Genomic DNA, 23,089 nt, shown 5'->3' with positions numbered 1-23,089 from the left:
CTTTTAAAAATATGTGTACCATATACAAAAGATTAAAATTCATAAGTAAACAGTTGTTTATAAATCATTAAGAAATAGACCAATACTCCAAAAGAAAAATAGGATAGAAACAGCAATTCAAAACAGGAACTAATGGCTAATAAGCAAAGGAAAAAATTATCCATTCCGCCTGCAATCTAAAAAATCCAAAATTTTAAAGAATATAATTTTTACCTAATAGGCAAAGAGGAAAAAATTATAAGTCAAAATGTTTTAATAAGCTAAATAAAACATTCAAAAGTATAAAGTATGCTATTGACATTTGTACTGACATACAATTTTTAATAAAGTATTCATCTAGTCCTATTTGATTAAATATATTCAATCAGAAATAGAAGCTGAATTTAATCAAATGCCGTCTTGGTATTTAATATAATACTGTGAAATTTTTTTCTCCACTGACCAATAAGGTTATGTTATATTAGTGTATTTCCAATAATGAGCCATCTCATGATTATCACTGTAATAAATCTCAATTGTGTAGCATATTCTTCCTTTAATGTACAATCTGCCATTAATCTATTTTATTTATAAATTTTACATGAATATTTTACATAAATAAAATTGTTCTATAAATCTAAGACAGGAGGTTACAAATATGTATATATGATGCCATTTTTAACACATATAAAACAAAATATTAATGATAGGAAAATTTTTATATTTATCTTATAGGTAAAATTGAAAAAATAATTTTCATTCTATTTCTTTTTTTTTCCTTCATTGCGAATGCTTTCATAGATGAGGAAAAGATAGGAAATGTTAATTGTAGCTATTCTGGATGATGAAGTTATGAGTGATTAATGTTTTTTCTTTACATTTAACTTTACATTTCAAACTTTGATAAGCATGATTTTTAAAATGACACCTCGAAAAAGTCATCTTCATTTGAAAAAGAAAAATAATTAGCTGTGAATGCCTACATGAAGAAATGATACCCCTCTATCATCTACTCAAGGATAAGACAACCAACCAAAACAAGCTTCTGAATTACGATAAGATCTCTAACAAGTTATGACATTCCCCCTTCACAGGGTTAATATACGTGGATAAAGGGGAAAAAACCTGGATTTCCACCAACATTATATGAGATTGTAAAAGTTTAAAAATTATGTTGCTAGTAATTTTAATATTTGAGCAATATTAAATTATTTTTAAATTAATTTTAAATTATTTTAAATTAATTTTAACAATATTAAACATATTAAAATTGTTTTTATAAAACATCTAACAAAAATGATTTTGAAAATTGTATTTAAATCAATTATTTTAAAAACGCTCTCTGAATAATGGAAAGGGTACTGATTCACTATTTTTCTTGAAATAACTATGGAAATGTTTTAACACAGAAGGGAGCATCATTGCACTACATGTTCCAAGGCAAGAAAAAACATCAAAAAGAAAATTAAAATCTTCTTGAATGTCCAGGTTTCTCGATAGTTTTCCTATTCCATAAATACCCTGGGGTTCTCTTTAGATTCCCTGTCACTATGACACTAAACTGAACGGTATGACTCAGACATAATACAGCATTGCACTTGGCATTTCTAACCCAACAATCTGTCTATACTACCTACCCAACTCTATTTGGGCCACATTACAGCACTTAAAGGTCCTCAAACATCCAGACCATTCCCTATCATTATCTCATACTGAAACATAAACTCAGTTACAGGGAAAATCACCTTAAGTTCCTTTAACATAACTGAATTAGAAAGAATAAATTTAGTTTATACATCAGAAAATTTCCAACCACAAAAGTATGCCTCTACTAAAGTACACAAAACTTATCACAGAAATTCACTAGTGCAAAAGCAAGACAAAACAGGCCATAGTCATAAATAGCCTCCCCCACCTCCCCTGTTTATCCCTCACACATGCAGGACTATAACAATACAAGAATAAAAGTCCCAATATGTACAACATTAAAATTCTGCTTTTCCCTATAATATAATCCAAGGAGAAATAAAAATAACACAGACCCATCACAATAGAAAAAGGAAGATCCTCAATACACAACATAACACTGAATTGTCACCAACCTTCTAATCCTTTGCTTCTTTCTTATGAAAAGGAGCACCCTCTAAAACAATAGGAGCCATCATTTATTGTTTACTAAACCAGGCAGTGATGGGCATCTATCTGTAGTCCCAGCTACTAGGGCTGAGGTGAGAGGATTGCTTCAGCCTAGGAGTTCAAGGCCAGCCTAGGCAAAACAGTGAAACCTCATCTCCAAAAAAAATGTTTAAATATGAAAAAAATATTAAGTGTTTACAATTGGCTAGGACCTTTGCTAATCTCTTTAAATAGATCTATCTTACAATTATATGACATGTTATATTACTAACATTACAGATGAAAAAAACAGCTAAATGATAAAACAGAATAACTGAGCTTGGTTTAAAATGAATTGAACATGTTCTTAAGCCATTATTTTACACTCACTCTCAAGTAGGTTTTTACAAAGGCGGAGGTGGGCGAAATTCTGCATATAATATCTAAATAATCAAATACAAGTGATTTATTAAGATTCAAAAAATCCGATTATCAGAAAAACCAGAAGTCACTAACCTGACACTAACAGTCCCTAATACTCTAGGAATTTGATATCGATTTTGTAGGTATTAAGATAATTTTTGGGTGTGTTCTAGAGTCAGTACAGACTCAGATAAATTTCCTTCACAATACTGAGGACTGTACAGCAACAACTCAATATCGGAACCATAAACCTGACCCTCAAACTACTACAAGATCCTCTTAATTCACAATAAAAAATAAGCCTAAAAAATAAGCATTTAACTCACAGATGATGTGTCATTTTAATCAAGATAAATTCACTTAACAGTCATACAAGGAAATTACACAGGGCTGGGCTATTTAAGAAAAAAATATACAAACTATTCTATTATTTCACCTTTTAAATTAACAATGAAAAATATTTTTAAACCCACAACTCAAGTATAACATAAAAAATAAAAGTTAAATTTTCTACTGTGATCTTTTTAATTTATTTGAGAGGAAAAGGAAAGGGGGAAGGGGAGGACCCTGAGAGTGCACACTGCAGACCTGCAGAAGAGAATAATAAAGACAGAAGGCAGGTGGAGCAGGGAAATCAACACATACACAAAGCAACAGTGACAATTAAGAAAAAAGGAAGTATAAAAAGGAAAATAGAGACAGATACAGATTCACCCACAAAGGACCTTGATGGCATAATCTCCAAGTAAACTGTCACTGTAACAGGAACATCCCATTCATTTAGTATAACAGTTGATTGTATTATTACATGAACCCAGATAAGCAGTTGTATAAAGGGATGAAATTATTTTATATGCTTAATACCCATAATTTAGCTGTATATGAGTTCAAATTTTATTTGTAATAACTTAGCCATAGTCCTTTTCTTAATCTACTATACAGTACTATAAATACCAATCAAGCCAACTACATAATAATTTTTAAAAAAAGGATTTTAGCATTCCTTACCTTTCTTCTCCCTATATGACAAAATTCAATAGAAGAGGTTATATAAATTTAGAACCACTTTATATAAAACTTTGCCAAACTGACAAGAATCATAGTACTTCCCATGTCAGAAAACTGTATAAGAGTAGCATTTTTAAAGCATAACATGGAAGTGTACTACAATTTTTCCCTTTCATTTCATCTACAGTAAAATCTTTAGTGACCAGAAGAAACACTGGTTTGCCAAAAATTCTGGTTATGACCAATTCATATTGTAAAGGTGTTATCCCTCTGGATTTCCTCCTGAAATTCAGCCTAAACCTTGCTCTTAGTATTCACTTTGGAAATGCAATACAAAATTAGAAAGTTAGTAAAAACTGAGATAGAAAGTAAGGAAAGAATTAGATCATTCAAGGTCAAAAAGGATTACTTTGACATGTGAAAACTTCTTCAATGAAACAAAGACAGAACACGAAAACAACTTCAAACATTAAATTCTAAGTTTTGAAAATAAATTACTTGCTATTTATAACAGAGAAAATAATAATAAAGCCTAGTGTTGATTGTTAAAGTGAGAAACACTGCACGGTATTCAACCTGTGTGACTTCATTTAATACTCATAATAAACCTATGGGACCAGTACCATTAATTTATAGATCATATAGATGAAAAAACTGAGGCTCATAAAGGTTAGTAACCTTTCCAAGGTCAAGATGCTCTGAAGTGATAAAACTTAGATTCAAATCCAAATAATCTGACACCAGCCATCACTCTTAACCAAAAGTGTACACCCTTTTTCAGAAATCAGGAATATTCAATTTGTGATAAAATATATTAAAAAGATGATTAGCACTCTGAGTCCTAGTACAAAGATAATCTCACTAACTTTCCTAGTCATATAAATTCTGCATTACTGCCTATTTTTTGATTAAATATTCTGAGACACCAGACATTAGCTTCTAGAGCTCTGTGGTTCATAAAATACATTGTTTTAATAAATCATAAAATACTCTCAAGTCTATTTGGTTTTTCTAAAACCTTCACATAGGCCAGGCACGGTGGCCCATGCCTGTAATCCTAGCACTCTGAGAGGCCGAGGTGGGCGGATTGCTCAAGGTCAGGAGTTCAAAACCAGCCTAACAAGAGTGAGACCCCGTCTCTACTATAAATAGAAAGAAATTAATTGGTCAACTAACATATATAGAAAAAATTAGCCAGGCATGGTGGTGCATGCCTGTAGTCCCAGCTACTTGGGAGGCTGAGGCGGTAGGATTGCTTGAGCCCAGGAGTTTGAGGTTGCTGTGAGCTAGGCTGATGCCATGGCACTCACTCTAGCCTGGGCAACAGAGTGAGACTCTGTCTCAAAAAAAAAAAATAAATAAAATGAAACCACATAATCAATATGCACTATTTGTAAAGTACATTATTTCAGTTTCTTTTTCTGTATCTTAGTTGTGTTCTACCCTTCAAACTGTCTTCACCCTTCCTCTATCCCATTTCCTTTTACTCTCCTGACTTACTCTCCTGTCTATTGCAACATTTTAAGGGTTGAGCACTTAGGTACTGCCCAAGAAAAAGATCAGATGTTAGTAATTAACATCAGATATAAAAATAGCTGGTTATATTAGTAGTTAGTTGTAGTCTGATTAGACACCAAGAGTGTTTCTCAGCTGAAGAAAATTCTGTGGCGGAGAGTGGGGGGGGGAGTCTACCTCAAACTCAGGAAGAGAAATCAAGAACAAATTGCAAAGTACAATAACATTGCTTGGAGAAATACACTAGAATATACATAATATCATATATTAAAGTTAGACCATTATTTCCTAGAATTTCACTAATAAAAATGTAGTGAAATTTTATTTCATATTTAACTCTCCTACTAAAATTGTACAACTTCAATCAGTTTTATAATTTCCAAGCTTCAAATAATGGTGAATTCAAAGGCCATTCTCCACACATGCATGTTGTCACACAACTCTAGCCTGAAAATAAAAGAAATAACAATACAAAGAATCACAAAACTCACTCCTATGCCAAATCAGTCAGGCTAAAAATAGCCCGGGAGTTTCCGGAGCAAAACCAATTCAAGTTTAAATGGAGTAACATCCAAGGACTCTTTAACAATGCAGAAATAAGGTCAAAAGCAAAGAAGGATTCCGTTTTAGGTTCTCCACAGATGCGGCAGAATAAAAAGGTCCCTCAGGAAATTGGAGAAAACAGTGCAATAAGTCAACAATGGTGATTACTGCTGTTAACATGTATGATCCTTTCATACTAACTTCAAAGTGTATTACATACATATAGATGATTATACTAGTTTAATTTTAACAGATGAACTGAGAATTTTATTGAACTTTTCTAGTACATATTATTTCTGAATATACAATGGAATTATAGACGGATGAAAGGCAGCTGCCCTCCTTGAAGATGTACCCCTCAAATTTCCAACTTTGAAATCCATGACCAAATTTATAGCCATACTTACAAAGTTTCGAGGCAGCATTAAAGGTCATACAAACCGAAATACTCAACAAAGTGCCATGAAAATTAGCATTATTGTACTATTATAAGCAAGGCTTTCTTTAAGTGTATCTAATTAAGGAATTAAATTCTAAGTAGTATTCATGAAATCATAATAAACATCAAGTAGTAAGAAATGCAAAATATTAAAATCCAAATCTTTCTTTCATGTACCATTGGTTACACCAAAATAATAACCTAATCAGGTTTTCCCTATTAAAAAAAATTAAAACAGAATTACATTCCTAACTAAAAGCCTCCTGGTTCAACTTTTTTATCCAATTGATCCTAAACACAATATTCAACCACAGTGTATTTATATATAAAATGTCTATTTGACATAGATAGTAACCAATCCTTTAAAGGTAATTACTGTGATAGTTTAAATTTATCAAAGACAATTTTGTCTAAGTAATTTTTCACTTTTATCTTCATTTTTCCTGAGGGAATATTCAACATTCCAACTCTGTTCTAGGCTCTGGGAATACAACTGTGAGCCCCATCCTCAGGAGTTTACAAATAAGCAAATAAATAAATAAATATATAATATGTAGAGGTGGAGACCAAGGGACCAAGTATAACTTTTACCAGGGTTACAGAATTCAGCAAGGTCTTTTGTAAAGACTGACAGAACTCTGAAACGAGTCTTAAAGAGTCTTCTCTGTTCTTATTTTTTTTTACTTCTCACTATGAATTATCTTAGAGCAAATATAGGCAATAGAGCTGGACTGACTCTTTAAGTGCAAGGAAAGCTCATTTCAGAGACGCCAACTCATCCAAACTAGTGGCTTCACTTGGAGTTGTAAAGCTAATCCAAGTCAAACTTACACCTTTTAATTATATTCTCTAACCTTTTCTTCCTCTTAATTGTTCACTCCTTAGTCATATTTTTGTTTTATTCTGACATAAGATGGCCAAAGTGGCACAGAGCTAAATTTAACCCTATTAGTGATTTCTGAGGGCAGGTTTCCCAACTGACTCACCACTTCAGCACCAGAACTTATTAGCATGTACCTGGCACAGAGTAGGTGTATTCATGTTTGGTGAACCAACTAATCCACAAAAATCAATCTCCATTACAAGTTATAACCAAAGCCTTATAAATATTATCCTTAACAACAGCTTTTCCTTTTGAGAATTCACCAGGGTTGATTAAAAAATAATAAAAGATTTCCTTTCCCACAAATGTTTCAGAATATGTACACACAAATGACTGCTAACCCTTAAATAAGCCACCTTTTTCAAAACATTTTTTGGAACTTCCCTTTAAGAAATTCTTTGGAATCCCTTTACCAACCACACAAGAAACTATCCTCATTTACTAATTTGTAAGGCATTCTCTCAGTCTATTTTTTTTGTTTGTTTGTTTTTGTTTTTTTTGGTTTTTTTTGAGACAGAGTCTCACTTTGTTGCCCAGGCTAGAGTGAGTGCCATGGCGTCAGCCTAACTCACAGCAACCTCAAACTCCTGGGCTCAAGCGATCCTTCTGCCTCAGCCTCCGGAGTAGCTGGGACTACAGGCATGTGCCACCATGCCCGGCTAATTTTTTCTAAATATATTAGTTGGCCAATTAATTTCTTTCTATTTATAGTAGAGACAGGGTCTCGCTCTTGCTCAGGGTGGTTCTGAACTCCTGACCTCGAGCAATCCGCCTGCCTCGGCCTCCCAGAGAGCTAGGATTACAGGCGTGAGCTACCGCGCCCAGCCTCAGTCTATTTTTTTTTTTCTTTCACTTTTTTTAGTCTATTCTCTGCCTTCCCTGTAACTGCACCAATGGCTGGGGACACCCTGGGGAACCACCCACCCACCCACAAAGATTGTAAAGCAAAAAAGCTAGATTTTTTGCTTTACAATTTATTATTTGCTATAAATTTATTAATACAAGGTATATAAAGAAGAAAACTGATGTATTAAATACTGATATTTGTATTAAAAACTGACAATTTATAAAGTTATACCCTCCATCACCTTATATGATCATAACAATGTGAGAGCAGCTTTAAAGGTGTTATTATGGCAACTTTACACAGAAGGAAATGAAAGCTTAGAAAGTTCAAATGACTTCCCCCAACATCCCATCATAAACAAGTGGTGAAACTGGGACTCATCTCTTATAATGCTTAACATATAGATTTATTTGCATGCTGCCTCACTACTACTAAAAGATATAATTTGTTGACAGACACAGGTATTCATCATCGTGACTCCAGCCAGTTGATTCATTTAACTTCAACCACCTTTTAAAATGTTAAACAGGCCAGGAGTAGTGGCTCAGGCCTGTGATCCTAGCACTGTGAGAGGCCAAAATGGGAGGATTGCTTGAGCTCAAGAGTTCAAGACCAACCTGAGCAAGAGCAAGAGACCCTGTCTCCACTAAAAATAGAAAAATTAGCTGGGTGTGGTGGCATGTGCCTGTAGTCCTAGCTACTCGGAGGATGAGGCAGGAGGATCACTTGAGCCCAGGAGTTTGAGGTTGCAGTGAGCTATGATGATGCCACTGTACTCTAGCCCAAGGCAACAGAGCAAGACTCTGTCTCAAAAAAAAATAAAAATAAAAACATAAAAAATGTTAAAACAGTGTAAGAGCTGTCCCCTTGTTTTAATTCAGTTCCCTCCTTACAGACACTTAAGGTATCATATTATCAAAATTAAACCTGACTCTGAAATAGAAAGTCAATTCTAGATTGCAACTTAGGAGACACTTGATAGTCTGTGAAATCAAAGAATTTCAAAACAATTTTAAAAACCATACTTTGAGAACCTTGCTCAGGGAAAACTGTAAAATTCCTGTAATAGTTAATTTTAGATGTCAACTTGACAGGATTCAGGAATACTTAGAAACCTGGTAAAGCACTATTTTGAGTGTGTCCGTGAGTGTGTTTCCAGAGAAGACTAGCATGAGAGTCTGTGTGGACTAGGTGTGGAAGATCTGCCTTCCATGTGGGCAGGGCCCAGAGAGAACAAAAATGAAAAAAGGCAAATGTGTCAATTTATCTACTGGACCTAGGATATACTCTTCCTCTCTACTACCTGGACAATGACTCCAGGCTCCCCAGCCTTTGGACTCAAGGACTTACACCAGCAGCCTCTGGGTTCTCAGGCCTTTGCCTTCAGACTGAAAGCTACTATACCATCAGCCTCCCTATTTCTGAGGCCTTCAGATTTGGACTGGGCCAGGCTACCAGTATTCCAGGGTCTCCAGCCTATTGATGGCCTGCCATAGGACTTCTCAGCCCCCATAATCATGAATTCCTCTCATATATCCTTTCTCATATATCTATTTCTCTCTATATATATCACTATCAGTTCTCTCTCTCTAGAGAATCCTGATGAATACAGTCACTTAGCTTTGCCATCAAATGACTAGTCAATGGCCAGCACTGGAACTCTTCCTCGGGATAGAACCTATTTATTACATAGACTAGAATGATACAAATACTAAGTAAGCATACGTACATCTAACAATATGATTAAATTACGACATACAGCACCTTTTATGATCTGCAAAACTCTGTGTATCCTGGTAGTTATTACATTAAGATATGAAAAACCACACGTTTTTCAATGGCCCTATATAATGAACTACAAATGCCATAAATCTTTAAACCTACAAACATTTCTACTGATTTCCTGATTCCTACCACTCCCAAATTTAACCTCATATTTCCCCAAATAAAATTGGTAGGACTGTAAATTAGTACAACCTCTATGGAAAACAGTACAGAGATTCCTCAAAGAAATAAATGTAGAACTACGATTCAATCCAGCAATCCCATGACTGGGTATCTATTCAAAAGAAAAGAAATCACTTTATAAAAAAGACATCTGCACTCAAATGTTTATCATAGCACAATTCACAATTGCAACAAATGGAACCAACATAAGTGTCCATCAATTCACCAGTGGGTAATGTAAATGTGAGGGGGGTGTGTGTGTATGTGTGTGTATACCCCCCTCCATGGAGTACTACTGGCCATAAAAAGAGATGAAATAGGCCGGGCGCTGTGGCTCACGCCTGTAATCCTAGCTCTTGGGAGGCCGAGGCGGGCGGATTGCTCAAGGTCAGGAGTTCAAAACCAGCCTGAGCAAGAGCGAGACCCCGTCTCTACTATAAACAGAAAGAAATTAATTGGCCAACTGATATATATATATAAAAAAAAAAAAATTAGCCGGGCATAGTGGCGCATGCCTGTAGTCCCAGCTACTCGGGAGGCTGAGGCAGAAGGATCACTCGAGCCCAGGAGTTGGAGGTTGCTGTGAGCTAGGCTGACGCCACGGCACTCACTCTAGCCTGGACAACAAAGTGAGACTCTGTCTCAAAAAAAAAAAAAAAAAAAAAAAGAGATGAAATAGTGTCATTTGCAACAACTTGGATGGAACTGGAAACCATTATCCTAAGTAAAGTATCTCAGGAATGGAAAATCAAACACCATATGTTCTCACAAATAAATGGGAACTAAATGATGGGTACACAGGGGCACAAAGAGATGTAAAGTCCACTGAAAACCAAGAAGAGGGAAGAGTGGGAGGGGAAGTGTGGGATAAAAACTTATATATTGGGTATCATGAACACTATTTTGGTGATGGGCACACCAAAAGCCCTGACTTAAGCATTATACAAGGTATCCACAGAACAAAAACATACGTACCCTTTAATATTTTTTTTTTTTTTTTGAGACAGAGTCTCGCTTTGTTGTCCAGGCTAGAGTGAGTGCCGTGGCGTCAGGCTAGCTCACAGCAACCTCAAACTCCTGGGCTCGAGCGATCCTTCTGCCTCAGCCTCCCGAGTAGCTGGGACTACAGGCCTGCGCCACCATGCCCGGCTAATTTTTTATATATATATTAGTTGGCCAATTAATTTCTTTCTATTTATAGTAGAGACGGGGTCTCGCTCTTGCTCAGGCTGGTTTTGAACTCCTGACCTTGAGCAATCCGCCCGCCTCGGCCTCCCAGAGAGCTAGGATTACAGGCGTGAGCCACCACGCCCGGCCTAATATTTTGAAATTTTAAAAAAGTAACTAAAATCTGCAGCAATGGTGCAAGACTCTTAATCATTAACAATAAAATATGCACAGTAGACTCGTGAAGAAAGTATCCTTTATCAAGTTCTATGAGAAACTGGTCAACAAACTTTAGAATAATCCATCTGAATGCTTTAGAGTATTACATACTGTTATCTCCCTACTTAGGATTCCCAAGGATACTTATGGAAATCTAAAAACTATCTTCTAATATTTCAAAATGCCTAAGGTTAGATATATATTTATCTAAGTTACAAGGCTACTAAAATATCACCTACATTTTTTTTGTTTGCGATTTTATCAAGTAGGCATATACAGTAATACCAGCTAGCTGGCTGCTGATCAGAAGTGTTGAACAACAGGTGTATGTGTGTGGAATTAATAAAATGTAGAGAAAATAATTACTTAATGAATATAAAGCATATCTAACTGTCTGAAAACTTGGAATCAATGAATAAAAATAATACAAATTCTTGAAAATATACACAATTATTATTTGTCTACTAAAAATAGAGAGACACCCCACAGAATGGTAAAATATTTACAAACCACGCATCTGATAAGAAGTTAACATCCAAAATATATATAGAACTCAAACAATTTAATTACAAGAAAACAAACTTTTAAAAAACAGGCAAAGGACCTGAACGCACATTTCTCAAAAGAAGACACACATATAGCCAACAGGTACGTGAAAAACTGCTCAGCCTCACTAACCATTAAGAAAATGCCAATTACAACCACAGTGAATATCACCTCACACCTGTTAGAATGGCTATACTCAAAAAGATGAAAGATAAGTATTGGCATGGATACAGAAAAAAGGGAATTCTTATAAACTGTTGGTGGAAATGAAAATTAGTAGTCATTATGAAAAATGGTATGTAGGTTCCTCAAAAAACTAAAAATAAAATTACCACACAATTCCACTTCTGGGTATATATCTAAAGAATGAAGCTCAATATGACAAAAGGATAGCTACATTCCCATATTCACTGCAGCATTATTCACAAATCTAAGATACAGAATCAACCTAATTGTCCATCAATGACTGAACAAATAAAGAGAAAACGGTGTATATAACCCCGATGGAATACTAATCAGGCTTTTAAAAGAAGGAAATTCTTTTATTCATTTAATTCTGTCATTTGCTACAGCATGAACAAACATGAAGGACATCATGCTAAGGGAAATAAGCCAGGCACAGAAGGACAAATACTACATGATCTCACTTATATGTGGAATCTAAAAAAGTTGAATTTATAGAAGTAGAGTAGAACGGTTACCAGAGGCTGGGGGGTTAGGGTGGTGGGAGGGATGGGGAATTATTAGTCAAACAGTACAAACTTTCAGATAGATGGAAGAAAAATTTTGACCTCAATTAAACTAGAGGATGACTGCTATCAATAATGTATATTTTAAAATATCTAAGATAAATTCCAATGTCTCACCACAAAAAATGATTAAGTGAAGTGATGTATGTTTTTATCATTCTACACTTGTATACATATTTCAAAACATCACATTGTACCCCACACATGTATACAAATGACTGTCAGTTAAAAATATTAACAAAAAAAATTCTTGAAAAATGGTTAGCAATATTCACATTGGCTTGTCCAAAGACACTAAATAATATTGTGTGTAGAGTGGCAAGCCAGATTCATTCTAAATAGTGATTTCCTTCCACTGTCCCCTTATAAAATCCCTTTCCTATCTCTTAACACCCTCTGAATGTCAACGGACCTGTAGAGTTCTTTTTCTGGTTAGTAGCCTTACAATGCCATTAATTAATAAAGAAATAAATATTTTAAGAATTATCCATCCCAAGAGTATTTCTATTACAAATATATTAATCAACAAAAGCAAGTCATAGTATTTTACTTAGCACTTATAGGCAAGATAACTATGTGTGTGTGTTCAAAATGAGCCCTAGAAGTTCAGAGACCCTTCCTTAAAGCACAACTCATCACTACATCTCAGGATTTCCCTAAGTGAAACAAAAGAAATTCTATTAATCTCTATGGTTAAACAACTTTGCAATATGGGGCAAATTCTATCACCTTCTTTGAAAGAGAATCACCTATCAAAAGCTACAGGAAGTCCTACAGAGAAGAAACCTATTTAACTTTCTTTAGGCAAATATCCTCCAAATTATTCTGAACCACAAAACCTTTTACTTCCTTTAACTACTATTAACCTGAAACCTCTAAAAGTACTGCAGTTTAAGCCTTTTCCCATCTGTATCTTATCTGTTAACCTCAAAATCAAGAATTAGTGTTAACATCTAAAAGCAATAAATTTGGAAGAAAGTAACAACACAAATATAAACTATTTTTATTTAACATTCACTTAATGTTACATTTACAAACAACCCAAACAACTAACAACTTTAAATAACTACAATTTTTATTCACTATTTTTACAAGCACAAGTGACAACAGGCTGATAATTGGTTTTTATGCAAAAATAACCTCCAGAGAATGCCACAGGACTGGAAAGAATTCAGCACATTTTCCTGCATCTATACATTTAGTTACCTGTAATAATAAATTCTCAGAATCATAATCCTTATAGCTCTTGAAATATCAAGTTTAAAAGTGTGTTTAATGAAAACTCACTGACAGATATTTCATTATACTCTAATGCTGTGAAAATTCAGATTAATTAAAACAAACTCTCAAGTAAATAAACATCTCATTCCCTAATTTTGATATACGAAGTTTACTGTCAGAAAAAAAGAAAAGAAAAGAAAAAAAAAGAAAAGAGTAGGTGGGTACTAAACAAATCATTTTCACATATACCATGACAAATTTTTTTGCCAAATGTGGTAGCAGTAACCTTGGGAGGAAGAAGTCCTAAAAGGAACAAAGACAGTAGAAGAAAAAAAACTAACTGGACATTAAAAATAATATGTATCATCCCAGTAGGGAAAATGCAAAAAGCACAAACACACAAATATAACTAGCAAGTCTTTTAAATAATTCAATTGTATGTAGGATAAAAATAAAACAAATTGAGGTGAAAAAGGTTAAACTGAGAACCATATAACTGGGGATGTATTTTCAATTCAAACTAATCTATCACATTTCACAGGTTTCAAAATTCAATGAACACATTAATGTGCTCAATTGAGTGATTTTCCCTTTTAGCTTAACTTAAAATACCCGTTAATGGATTACTTTCATGGTTTCTCATTTCTGAAAAGGTTTCAATTAAAAATATATTTAACAAAATGCAAAACTGAAAAGTTTCATATGAACATTTATCATTACTATTATCATTATGTATCTACACACTTAGTATCCCCACCTTGGTTAAAAAAAAAAAACAAACTAAAAATAGTACATTGATGATATCAGCTACAAAGAAAATTAATGATGTATTCCACACTGAGCCACAAAAACAGCACATAATTTGGAATAAGAGGACCTAAGTGTGATTCCTGGCTCCCCCACCTGTTACATGATTTTAAGCAAGCTATTTTAACTGTCTCAACCCATTTTCTCATTGGCTAATGGAAATAATATTACCTTGCTCAATGTTGAGATGTGAAGAAACCAAGCACATGGTATGATTCACCACCTTCTGGGCACAGTAAATGCTTGCTGAGTATAACTAATATAAAGACAGCAGAATTTTTATAGCATAGCTCATCACACATTTTGAGAGCTAACATGAATTAAATCACATCCCCTAAAACCTGCTGACTTAAGTCAGATGCAGTAAAAAGTCCCACACTACTTTCTTAGTAATCAACATTGAGTGAAATTTTATATCTAAAATATTTCAAAATAGGATTATTTTACAAGGCTTAGAAGCCTTTCTTTTGAAAATAGGAAAAAAACTAAGGTAAAGCAAAACTCCTGAAATTAAAGATAATTTTCAGTTTAACTACTGATAATATTCAGACAAGGAGGTAGCATGTTTTAAAATCAAGAGAGCTGAAAACTACTCATTGAGAGGCAGCTGAGCAAAATGGTCAAGAGCTCTGTATTGAGAGTTAGGAAATGAGATTCCAGTTTCAACTTGTCACTAATAATTGACCTGGGACCAGTCTCTGGACTTCAGTTTCCTAATCTATAAAACAACTACTACAAACCATAGATAAGATCCAAGAACAATCTAATCTGGGACTTTCTTTGGAGAGGCAATCCAGCACAGTGGTTAATAGAATGGGCTAAGGCTCTACCACTTACAAGCTATAGAGTGTATGCACACAAAGCACTAAAGTACAGCCTACTTTATACTATCATTGACTGTTTAAAATATTTCACTGAACCATGAAATTATATTTAAATACAGAAGCTAAAAATAAAAAATAAAATACAGAAGCTTAGAAAGTTCTTTCCAAATCAAGACACTATCATTTTACTAGCAGACACCAATGAGTTCATGTGAAAATATTAACACATGCCAACCTAAGCCAAGTTTAATCAAAAGATCATCTCAGAAAATATACATTACCACTAAAAACTTACAAAGCTAATTGTCCCTATCAAAATATCACACTTAAGGTAAAAACAGAACTTCTACTACTTATGTCTTTTTTTTTAATCTAACACTGGTAATGATAACAGAAGCTTATGGTGTAACCATAGAATTCTTCAAGAATTAACTCCAGGAATGATAAAGCTACAGAATTTAGAAATATAAAGTGAGTTTCAAACTGCTAGAAATATTTCAGAAGTTAAAATCAAGAAATATTTTACCAGACACATCATATGCCAGGCTCTGTGCTTAGATTAAGTACAAACAACAAAACATTAAAGTTCCTCAAAGTAAATCAAGTTCCAAGGACTTAGAAAGGCAAGTACGCCCTTCATCACCACTTTTCACACAATAAAAGCCACTCATCTACAAATGTTTTTATTTTATTTTTGACCTGTGTAGGAATACTTCCCATTGTCCATTAAAACTGTTTCGCATCCTCAGTTCAGCCCACAAAGATGCTTAAAACCAGCCCTGACATCAGGATCCTCATAGTACTTAAAGTGAAAGGCTTCTAAAAAGATATTTCATCAGATCCCAAGCTTCAGTATTTTATGTTCAATGACGTATACACTTGCATATGCCACTGCACATTAACTGTGTCAACCTGGGTCAAGTACCTAGTTGCACCAATTCAGTTCTTCCCCATAAACTATTGCTAGTAAAGGCAAACTCTACTTCTTCAAAAGTTGCTTTTTGCAATGGACATTAGGCACTAGAAAAGGGAAATTGATTGGCTAGTCATAGTTGCCCTACTTCCATTTCTGGTCCAAAAAAAAGAAACTGTTCCACAGAGAGTAGCAAGGGGGCCATACACAAATCGAGAAGGTAAATGCTAAACTGAACTTTGTGATGGCCACGATTTAAGCGAAAGGTGACGGGGTGTGGGGGAGGGGAGTGATAGAACTGAGCCATCCAAGTGTAGCTTGAGGAAAAAGGTCCACTTCACGAAAGCAGTCAAAGTAGGGGGTGGGAAACAAACCGGTATGGCCGAGCGATAAACCCAGGATGCTAACCGAATTCAGAGGTGGAGGGCCCTGGAGCCCAGGGATCGGAGAAGGGAGACCTTGGGCAAACCCGTAAGGGGAACAGGAACCGGCAGCAACGAAGCGAGGCCAACGCTGCCACAGAGCAGCGTGTAAGGGGACACCACGAAGGGAGCGATGACTTAGGAGGTAGCGATAGCAGGAGGGAGACCAGTGCCAGGGGCGACTGGCAAGTGGCAACTGCGAAAGGCGAGGCACCGGCAGCGGGAGGTGGTGGGACTCTGTTGAGTCAGCACAGCTCCTACTCTGGGGGCACTTGTAGAATCCCCGTTGCTCCTCTGGCCCTAGGGCCCGGGGCGTAGGGTCGGGCCCGCCGGCCGGAAAGATGATGCTCTCTGAACGGCTGGCGTCGGCCCCTTCCCCATTTCACAGGTAAACACTGGCCGCCGTCGCCGCTTACCTCTGTTAACATTATTACACCTCGGGGAAGTGAGGTCCTCCCTAGCCTCGCCGCATGGCAACAGCCGTAGCAGCAGCGAAAACTGCCTGAGTCGCCGCCAACGGCGGCAACTGCTCCTTCAGTCCTCTCCCGGGCGGCGGCTTTACTCGGCTTTGCTGGCTTCCCCCTGGCCCGGCAGCTAGCGACGGACGCGCCGCCATCTTGGAAGAGCGACGTCCGCGTCTCCCCGCGACGTGCGCTCCCATTGGCGGGCGCAGGAGCAGCCGGCGTCTCGTGACCGTCTCCATAGCGCCGGCGCGCGGAGAAGCGGGGGCGGTCCCTTCGAGTGGGCGCCGGCTGCCAGGCCTCCAGGGCTGGACTCTGGGGCCAACCTGGGACTGCAGGGAGTGGAGCGAGGCTCCCGCGCCGGAATCTCCTGGACGCCGGTGCGCGCGTCCGCGGGGGCTGCCCGTCCGCCACACGCCAGGGCCTGCCAGCCTTGGGGAGGAGCGAGAATGGCAGAGGCCCAGAACTCGACTGATGGCGCCGGGGATCTCGGTCGTCTCGGGGACAAGGCGACAGATTTCCTGTAGAAAAACTTGCTTCTCGCATCTCCCTGGCCCCGCGGCGACCGAAGGGCACCCTGGGCGTTCGGCTTTCTTCACTACCTGGCATTTAAATGTTATCTGGTACTGCTCCCGCGCAGTTCCTCTCTCCTAAACTTTGCCCGAAACTTTCTTTTGTCCCTACCAATCCTCAGTGAGTTCTTTGCGGGGATGCGTGACAGGTTGTAGATGTGATACGGGCATATCGGCTTTACTCCATCCTAGCAGAGTTGGACTGTAGCTGTTTTGGCGATTGGCCAGCACCTGCATAACAATGACGGCTTAGTTTTGCTTCAAGTAAGAGACCTTAAAAAAAAAAAATTAAAACAGGCTTTGTCTCTACCACTTTGCTGGCTTATTTATACAATGTATTAGGATGTATACAATGTATCAGGATGAGCAAAGTTCAGCAGATGATGTTGTAAATAGTCCCAGCTTAAATTGAACCGAATTCTGGAATTATGCATAGATAGAAATTCCTGAGACTGACACCATTCTGCATCCACCACTAGGTGGGTTACAATGTGCGGACTTAAAGGCAGTCAATTGTACCTGAATTGTAGTGAAAGTAGTCTACCCGAACATGCTGGCAGAGTGTGCTATCCTGTTGTATGTTAGAAACCAGTTTCCAAGGAAATTGAAATTGTGAAGTAAATGTTCAGGCTTCACATTCGAAACACTTCCATCTCATTCTTACAAGGGGTACAAAGGCATTTGGGGAAACTAAGGCCAGTAGTTCTTTCCCCTTTGCCAGAATCTTTCCCGTCATCTTAACAATAGTACTACTATGCTAAATGAAATTTACTTAATACACTACTCTTAAATTCTCAAAACAATAAGTAAAGGCAATGCAAACCTGTATTAATATTATCTCTAGTCTATTGTGTACACACAAGGAAACAGAATGGTTCATTTAAGCAGTCATGTAAAAATTCAAGAAAAACTCTGATTTTGCTCAGTTCAACTAATTGAAGCAGAGTAGTTTTTGTTGTTGTTTTAATCTACATTTTATGCATAATTTCTACATTCTTGGACCAGCAAAATTCTGACCACTGCGATACAATGAAATGTGTTACTGGTATTGACAGATTAAGCCATGAATAGAAAATAAGATTGGAAAATACTGCCTGGACTGAGGTATTAAGGGAAACCAAGAGATACTAGCGACAACAAGGAATCTGGAAAAAGATACTGTTCCAACTGGTAAATAAGAAAACAGAGAAGGAGGCTCATTAATATTTAAGAACTAGCTAGTGAATTAAAACTGTAATTAGGTGTCTGGCTTGAGTATTCAATTTTATTCTCCATGTCTTTTCCCCTTTTCCAGAAGCAAGGCATTTTTACTATTTTAAAGGTGGTAAATTAAGTTTAGACACAACTTGAGGTTTAAACCAAACTGTGATATGACTTGGATATGCTTTTTAACATTCAGAAGTTTGTCTATAGACCCAGAAGAAAGCCAAACTCAGCTCTTCCAATGGCTTCCCTATTTTCACAGCCAGAGTCCTTTCTGCAACCTAAAAAACCTATGCTAGCTGGCCTCCCAAGTCCTACTCCAGCCCCTCCTCCCTGACCTCATTTCTACTAAGCACTTTGTTCCAGCTACACAGACCTGCTCCCGGCTTCTGTAACACCAGGGCATCCTCTTGCCATGAGGCCTTTGCACTATTATTTCTATTTTGAAGGATCTGTCCACCAAATGTCTGCATGGCAATGCCTCACTTCTGTCGATTCTTTGCTTAAAAATTTCCTTTTTCAAAGAAACCTACCCAAATCATCTCTTTTAAAACATTGCCTCTTCCCCAGGATCCTCCTTTCCTTAATTCAGATTTTTTCATAGTACTTATACCTTCTAACATAAATTATTAATACTTACTATTTTTCTTTCCTGTCGTCTGTCTTCTTTCCACCAGAATGTAAGCTCCACGAGATCAGGGACTTTCTCTTTTGCTCAATGTTGTTTCTTTAGTACCTAAAATACTAGAATAGTGCATGGCACAGAGTAAATGCCCAAAAATATTTCTTAAATGAATAGATGAGTAATTTCCTATAAGACCTCAAAAGGAAAAGGCCTAATTAAAGCTATTTTAAAAACAAAATCCTTGGTGTTGAAAGATTAAATTATTCAAAAATTGGGCATTGTGTGTTCTTACCTTGCAATTAGGGGAATATCACTTCTACTGCCACTAGAATGTTAAAGAAAAGTTTATGACAGGTTTGTGAGCTACACCTTTCCCTTCATATTGCTACACAAATACCTCTTGGGCATGAGTCAAAGCTAATTCACTAGTAAGGGAAGCAACAAATAGGGTATGCTATTTCAGAGATTTATGGAAATTGAAGTAGTATAGTTGGAATAGAATGCTTACAGAAGCAGCTTTAAAAAAAGTAATCACCTAATTTGCTACAAATTGCAATTTCATTCTGTGTAGTCTTAAAAACATCCTATTCATATCAGTTGTTGTAGAGGACCTTAGGTTTCCTTAGGACAGGATGATCTGAGTTGCAGGGTTCTTTGGCTATCAATCAGAAATTTAAAACAAAGCAAAACAAGCTATCTTAAGAAGCACATGCTAAGGATGCATCTGTGTTGTTATTGCAAAAGGTTTGATTACTCAGCAGCAGTGTCCAATCTGTCCGATTAATACAGGAAAGGATGATGAGAAGAGGTAAGTGGCAAAAATCAAATGTGAGATGCTTTTAAACAGGCCACTGCCAGGTTTAGTAGATTTTTAAACCTACAAGCAAAGATTAAGAATATCCAGGTCACCTGTTTTTTAGGTTTGCAACAAAAACCATTGCTTCTACATATTCAAGTTCTCATAAATTGGCTCTAATTCCTATTTGAGAAGCAGAAACAGTATAACATTAACTCCCAAGCAAGTACATCTATCAAACAATTGTCACATTTACTATTTTGGTGTCTTAAACCTTTCTATTAACTCCAGTTTGTTCATAATACAGTATTATCAATGTTAACTACCACCTCTACTGAACATTAAGTAGTACTATACATTCATTAACGAAGTCCAGTGTCAAAGCCAGCAAATCAGTATTGAAATAATGCATTGACAGCAGAGGAGACACATTCTAAGAACAGACAGCAGTAGGATATCCTGATTCTTTGTTATAGTTTTATAGGGCAATAGTAAGCAGAAATCTCAGGGCATTCAGAGTAATCTGAAGTCTAGCCCAGCACATACTTTGCTTTGCTTGCTTGCTTTTTTTTTTTTTTTTTTTTTTTTTTTTTTTTTGAGGCAGGGTCTTGCTCTGTTGTTGCCCAGATTAGAGTACAGTGGCATCCTCATAGCTCATTGCAACCTCAAATTTCCTGGGCTCAAGTAATCTTCCTGCCTCAGCCTCCAGAGAAGCTGAGACTACAAGTGCACCCCCACCATGCTCAGCTAATTTTTTATTTTTGTAGAGATGGGGTCTCACTATTGCCCAGGCTGGTCTCAAACTCTTGGTTTCAAGCAATCCTTCTGCCTCAGCCTCCCAAAGTGCTAGGATTACAAGCGTGAGCCATTGTGCCCAGCTTGCATATTACTTGTTGAAGAAATATTGTGCCAACTCAAGACTAAGAGAGGCATAAATAATATGAGACTGTACTAACAAATGCAAGCATAATGAAATACCAATCTCTCTTCAATAATAGCTCTATAATACATAGATCTAAATAGAAAGAACCATATTATAAATATGTAAACATCTGTGGTATATTTCAGAGGTATTGCTAGGTCAATGGCACCTTAGTTAATAGTTTTAAAACAAATACTTTTACACCACAAAAGTTACATCTAGAGCACTTTTTAAACAGTTAATTATGGATATCACTTTTAAGTTCCTACAATGGGCCAAACACAGTGGTAGGCATTTTGCATATATTATATTTAACATTTGAAAAAAACATCACAGTAGATCTTACTATCCTTAGAAACCACTAGAGATTTAGTAACTTGCCTCAGGTTACCTATCAAGGATACATACTATCAACCTAATTTATATTCATTGTTGATGTTGACCTTTATCATCTGACTGAGGTAGTGTTTGTCAAGTTCCTTCACTATTAACTTTCTCTTTCCCTCCCTTTTACACTATATTTTTTGGAAGGAGGTCACTATGTGTAGCCTACAAGAGAGGGGTGAAGTATTCTTGAGGGTGAAGTATCTAAATAAACTACCTGGAATTTTTATTTATTTCTTCTCCATGTGATCATTTATTTATATGAGTATGGACATATAGGTATTTGTCTTATACTTTGGGTTATAATCCAACACTACCTGATTTTGTTGTTCAGATTTTCCCAGCTTTGGCCACTGGAGCTCTTTCAGTTGTCCTATGTCCTTTTAACATACTCCCATCAATGGAGGATGTTTTTCTGTTTGCTTTTGAGCACTTTCTTACTTTCTGGTACTATAAGATGCTCCAGGGCCATCGTACCCCAGGCCTAGAACAGGCCATTTCTTTAAGAAATCTTGGTTTCTTTTATTGGAGAATGGTGTTAGAAACCAAGATCTAGGCTCTAGGAATGCTGTTTGCTGCTTGGGGTGTCATGGCTTTTAAATTTTGGTAGCTGACAGACCAAGGAATTTTATACCTGTATAGTAATCCATGTATATACACCTATCTATAAATATTTCTGTATGTAACCATCTGTATCTATATTAAGCTAAACATGAGTTCATACTGATGTCTGCAACTCTAATCCGTTACCAGATGGGTCATTCTAGTCTCTTCCCCTTGGTTATCTGGAATTCCCACTTTAACAGTGAGAAATCTGGCTCCTCTCATCTGCCATCCATTTACTTAATTGTTCAATTTGAAAATACATGTGTAGCAGTATCAGAATTATTAATCCATACCCCTATGGAAAACAAATTTATCAACTAGAGTATAGTGCCCTTGTGCAGTTCCTTTTTTTTTTTTAGTATTATGGACCAATCATTTCCAAAGTTACTTAGTTCAGTGCCTTTTCCCCAACCCCTTCAGTGAGGTTGTTTCATACATTTATAATACAGTTAGATCCTCTTTTTGAAGTCTGCATTCCTTCCTGAGATCTGCCTACTTCCTAAATATTTGCTTTTTTAATTTACATATAATACACTAAGTTTCACTCTTTGTGCTTGGAAGTTCAAGTTTTGACAAATACATAATGTCATGTATCTGCCATTATAGTATCATACAGAATAGTTTCTCAACCCTAAAACATAAAGAAAAAGGGGGAAGCACATAAAAAATTGCTTTTACATGTTTATCTATAGAACCAAACAACCGATGATTTTATTGAACAAATTTCACTTAGATACAGAGATATTGATATATACACAATATATTGTGTATATTGATACCAATTGTGTATATTGATATACACACAATTGATATATACACGATACACATATAAACACAATCTATTTCTCTATAATACCTAATTATCTGATATTATTAAGTTCTTACCATGTGCCAGACTCAGTTCTAAGTGAGTCACAACAATCCAATAAGATAGGAACTATTACTATTTCCAT

At 36.4% G+C, this 23,089-nt stretch overlaps 1 protein-coding gene across 3 annotated transcripts in view; it reads right to left on the bottom strand.

The window, feature by feature from the left end:
• The window catches only part of SNX13 (sorting nexin 13), a 148,255-nt gene extending 131,021 nt beyond the window's left edge, over positions 1-17,234 (bottom strand). For 2 of the 3 annotated variants that reach the window (XM_076006393.1, XM_076006394.1), the window contains exon 1: positions 16,984-17,073. Coding sequence is in view for 1 of the 3 variants with exons in the window: in XM_076006395.1 (XP_075862510.1) it covers positions 16,984-16,995 (12 nt within the window). In the remaining 2 variants the exon portion in view is untranslated. Of the gene's footprint in view, positions 1-16,983 lie in introns of all 3 variants that reach the window. The other variant, XM_076006395.1, reaches the window with a different exon arrangement.
• Positions 17,235-23,089: the final 5,855 nt, after the last annotated feature.

The sequence above is a fragment of the Microcebus murinus genome, chromosome 9 (assembly GCF_040939455.1).
Source record: "Microcebus murinus isolate Inina chromosome 9, M.murinus_Inina_mat1.0, whole genome shotgun sequence".
Taxonomy (NCBI): Eukaryota; Metazoa; Chordata; class Mammalia; order Primates; family Cheirogaleidae; genus Microcebus; species Microcebus murinus.
The sequence above is the reverse complement of the archived record's forward strand: the minus strand, read 5'-3'. Positions and strand labels throughout refer to the sequence as shown.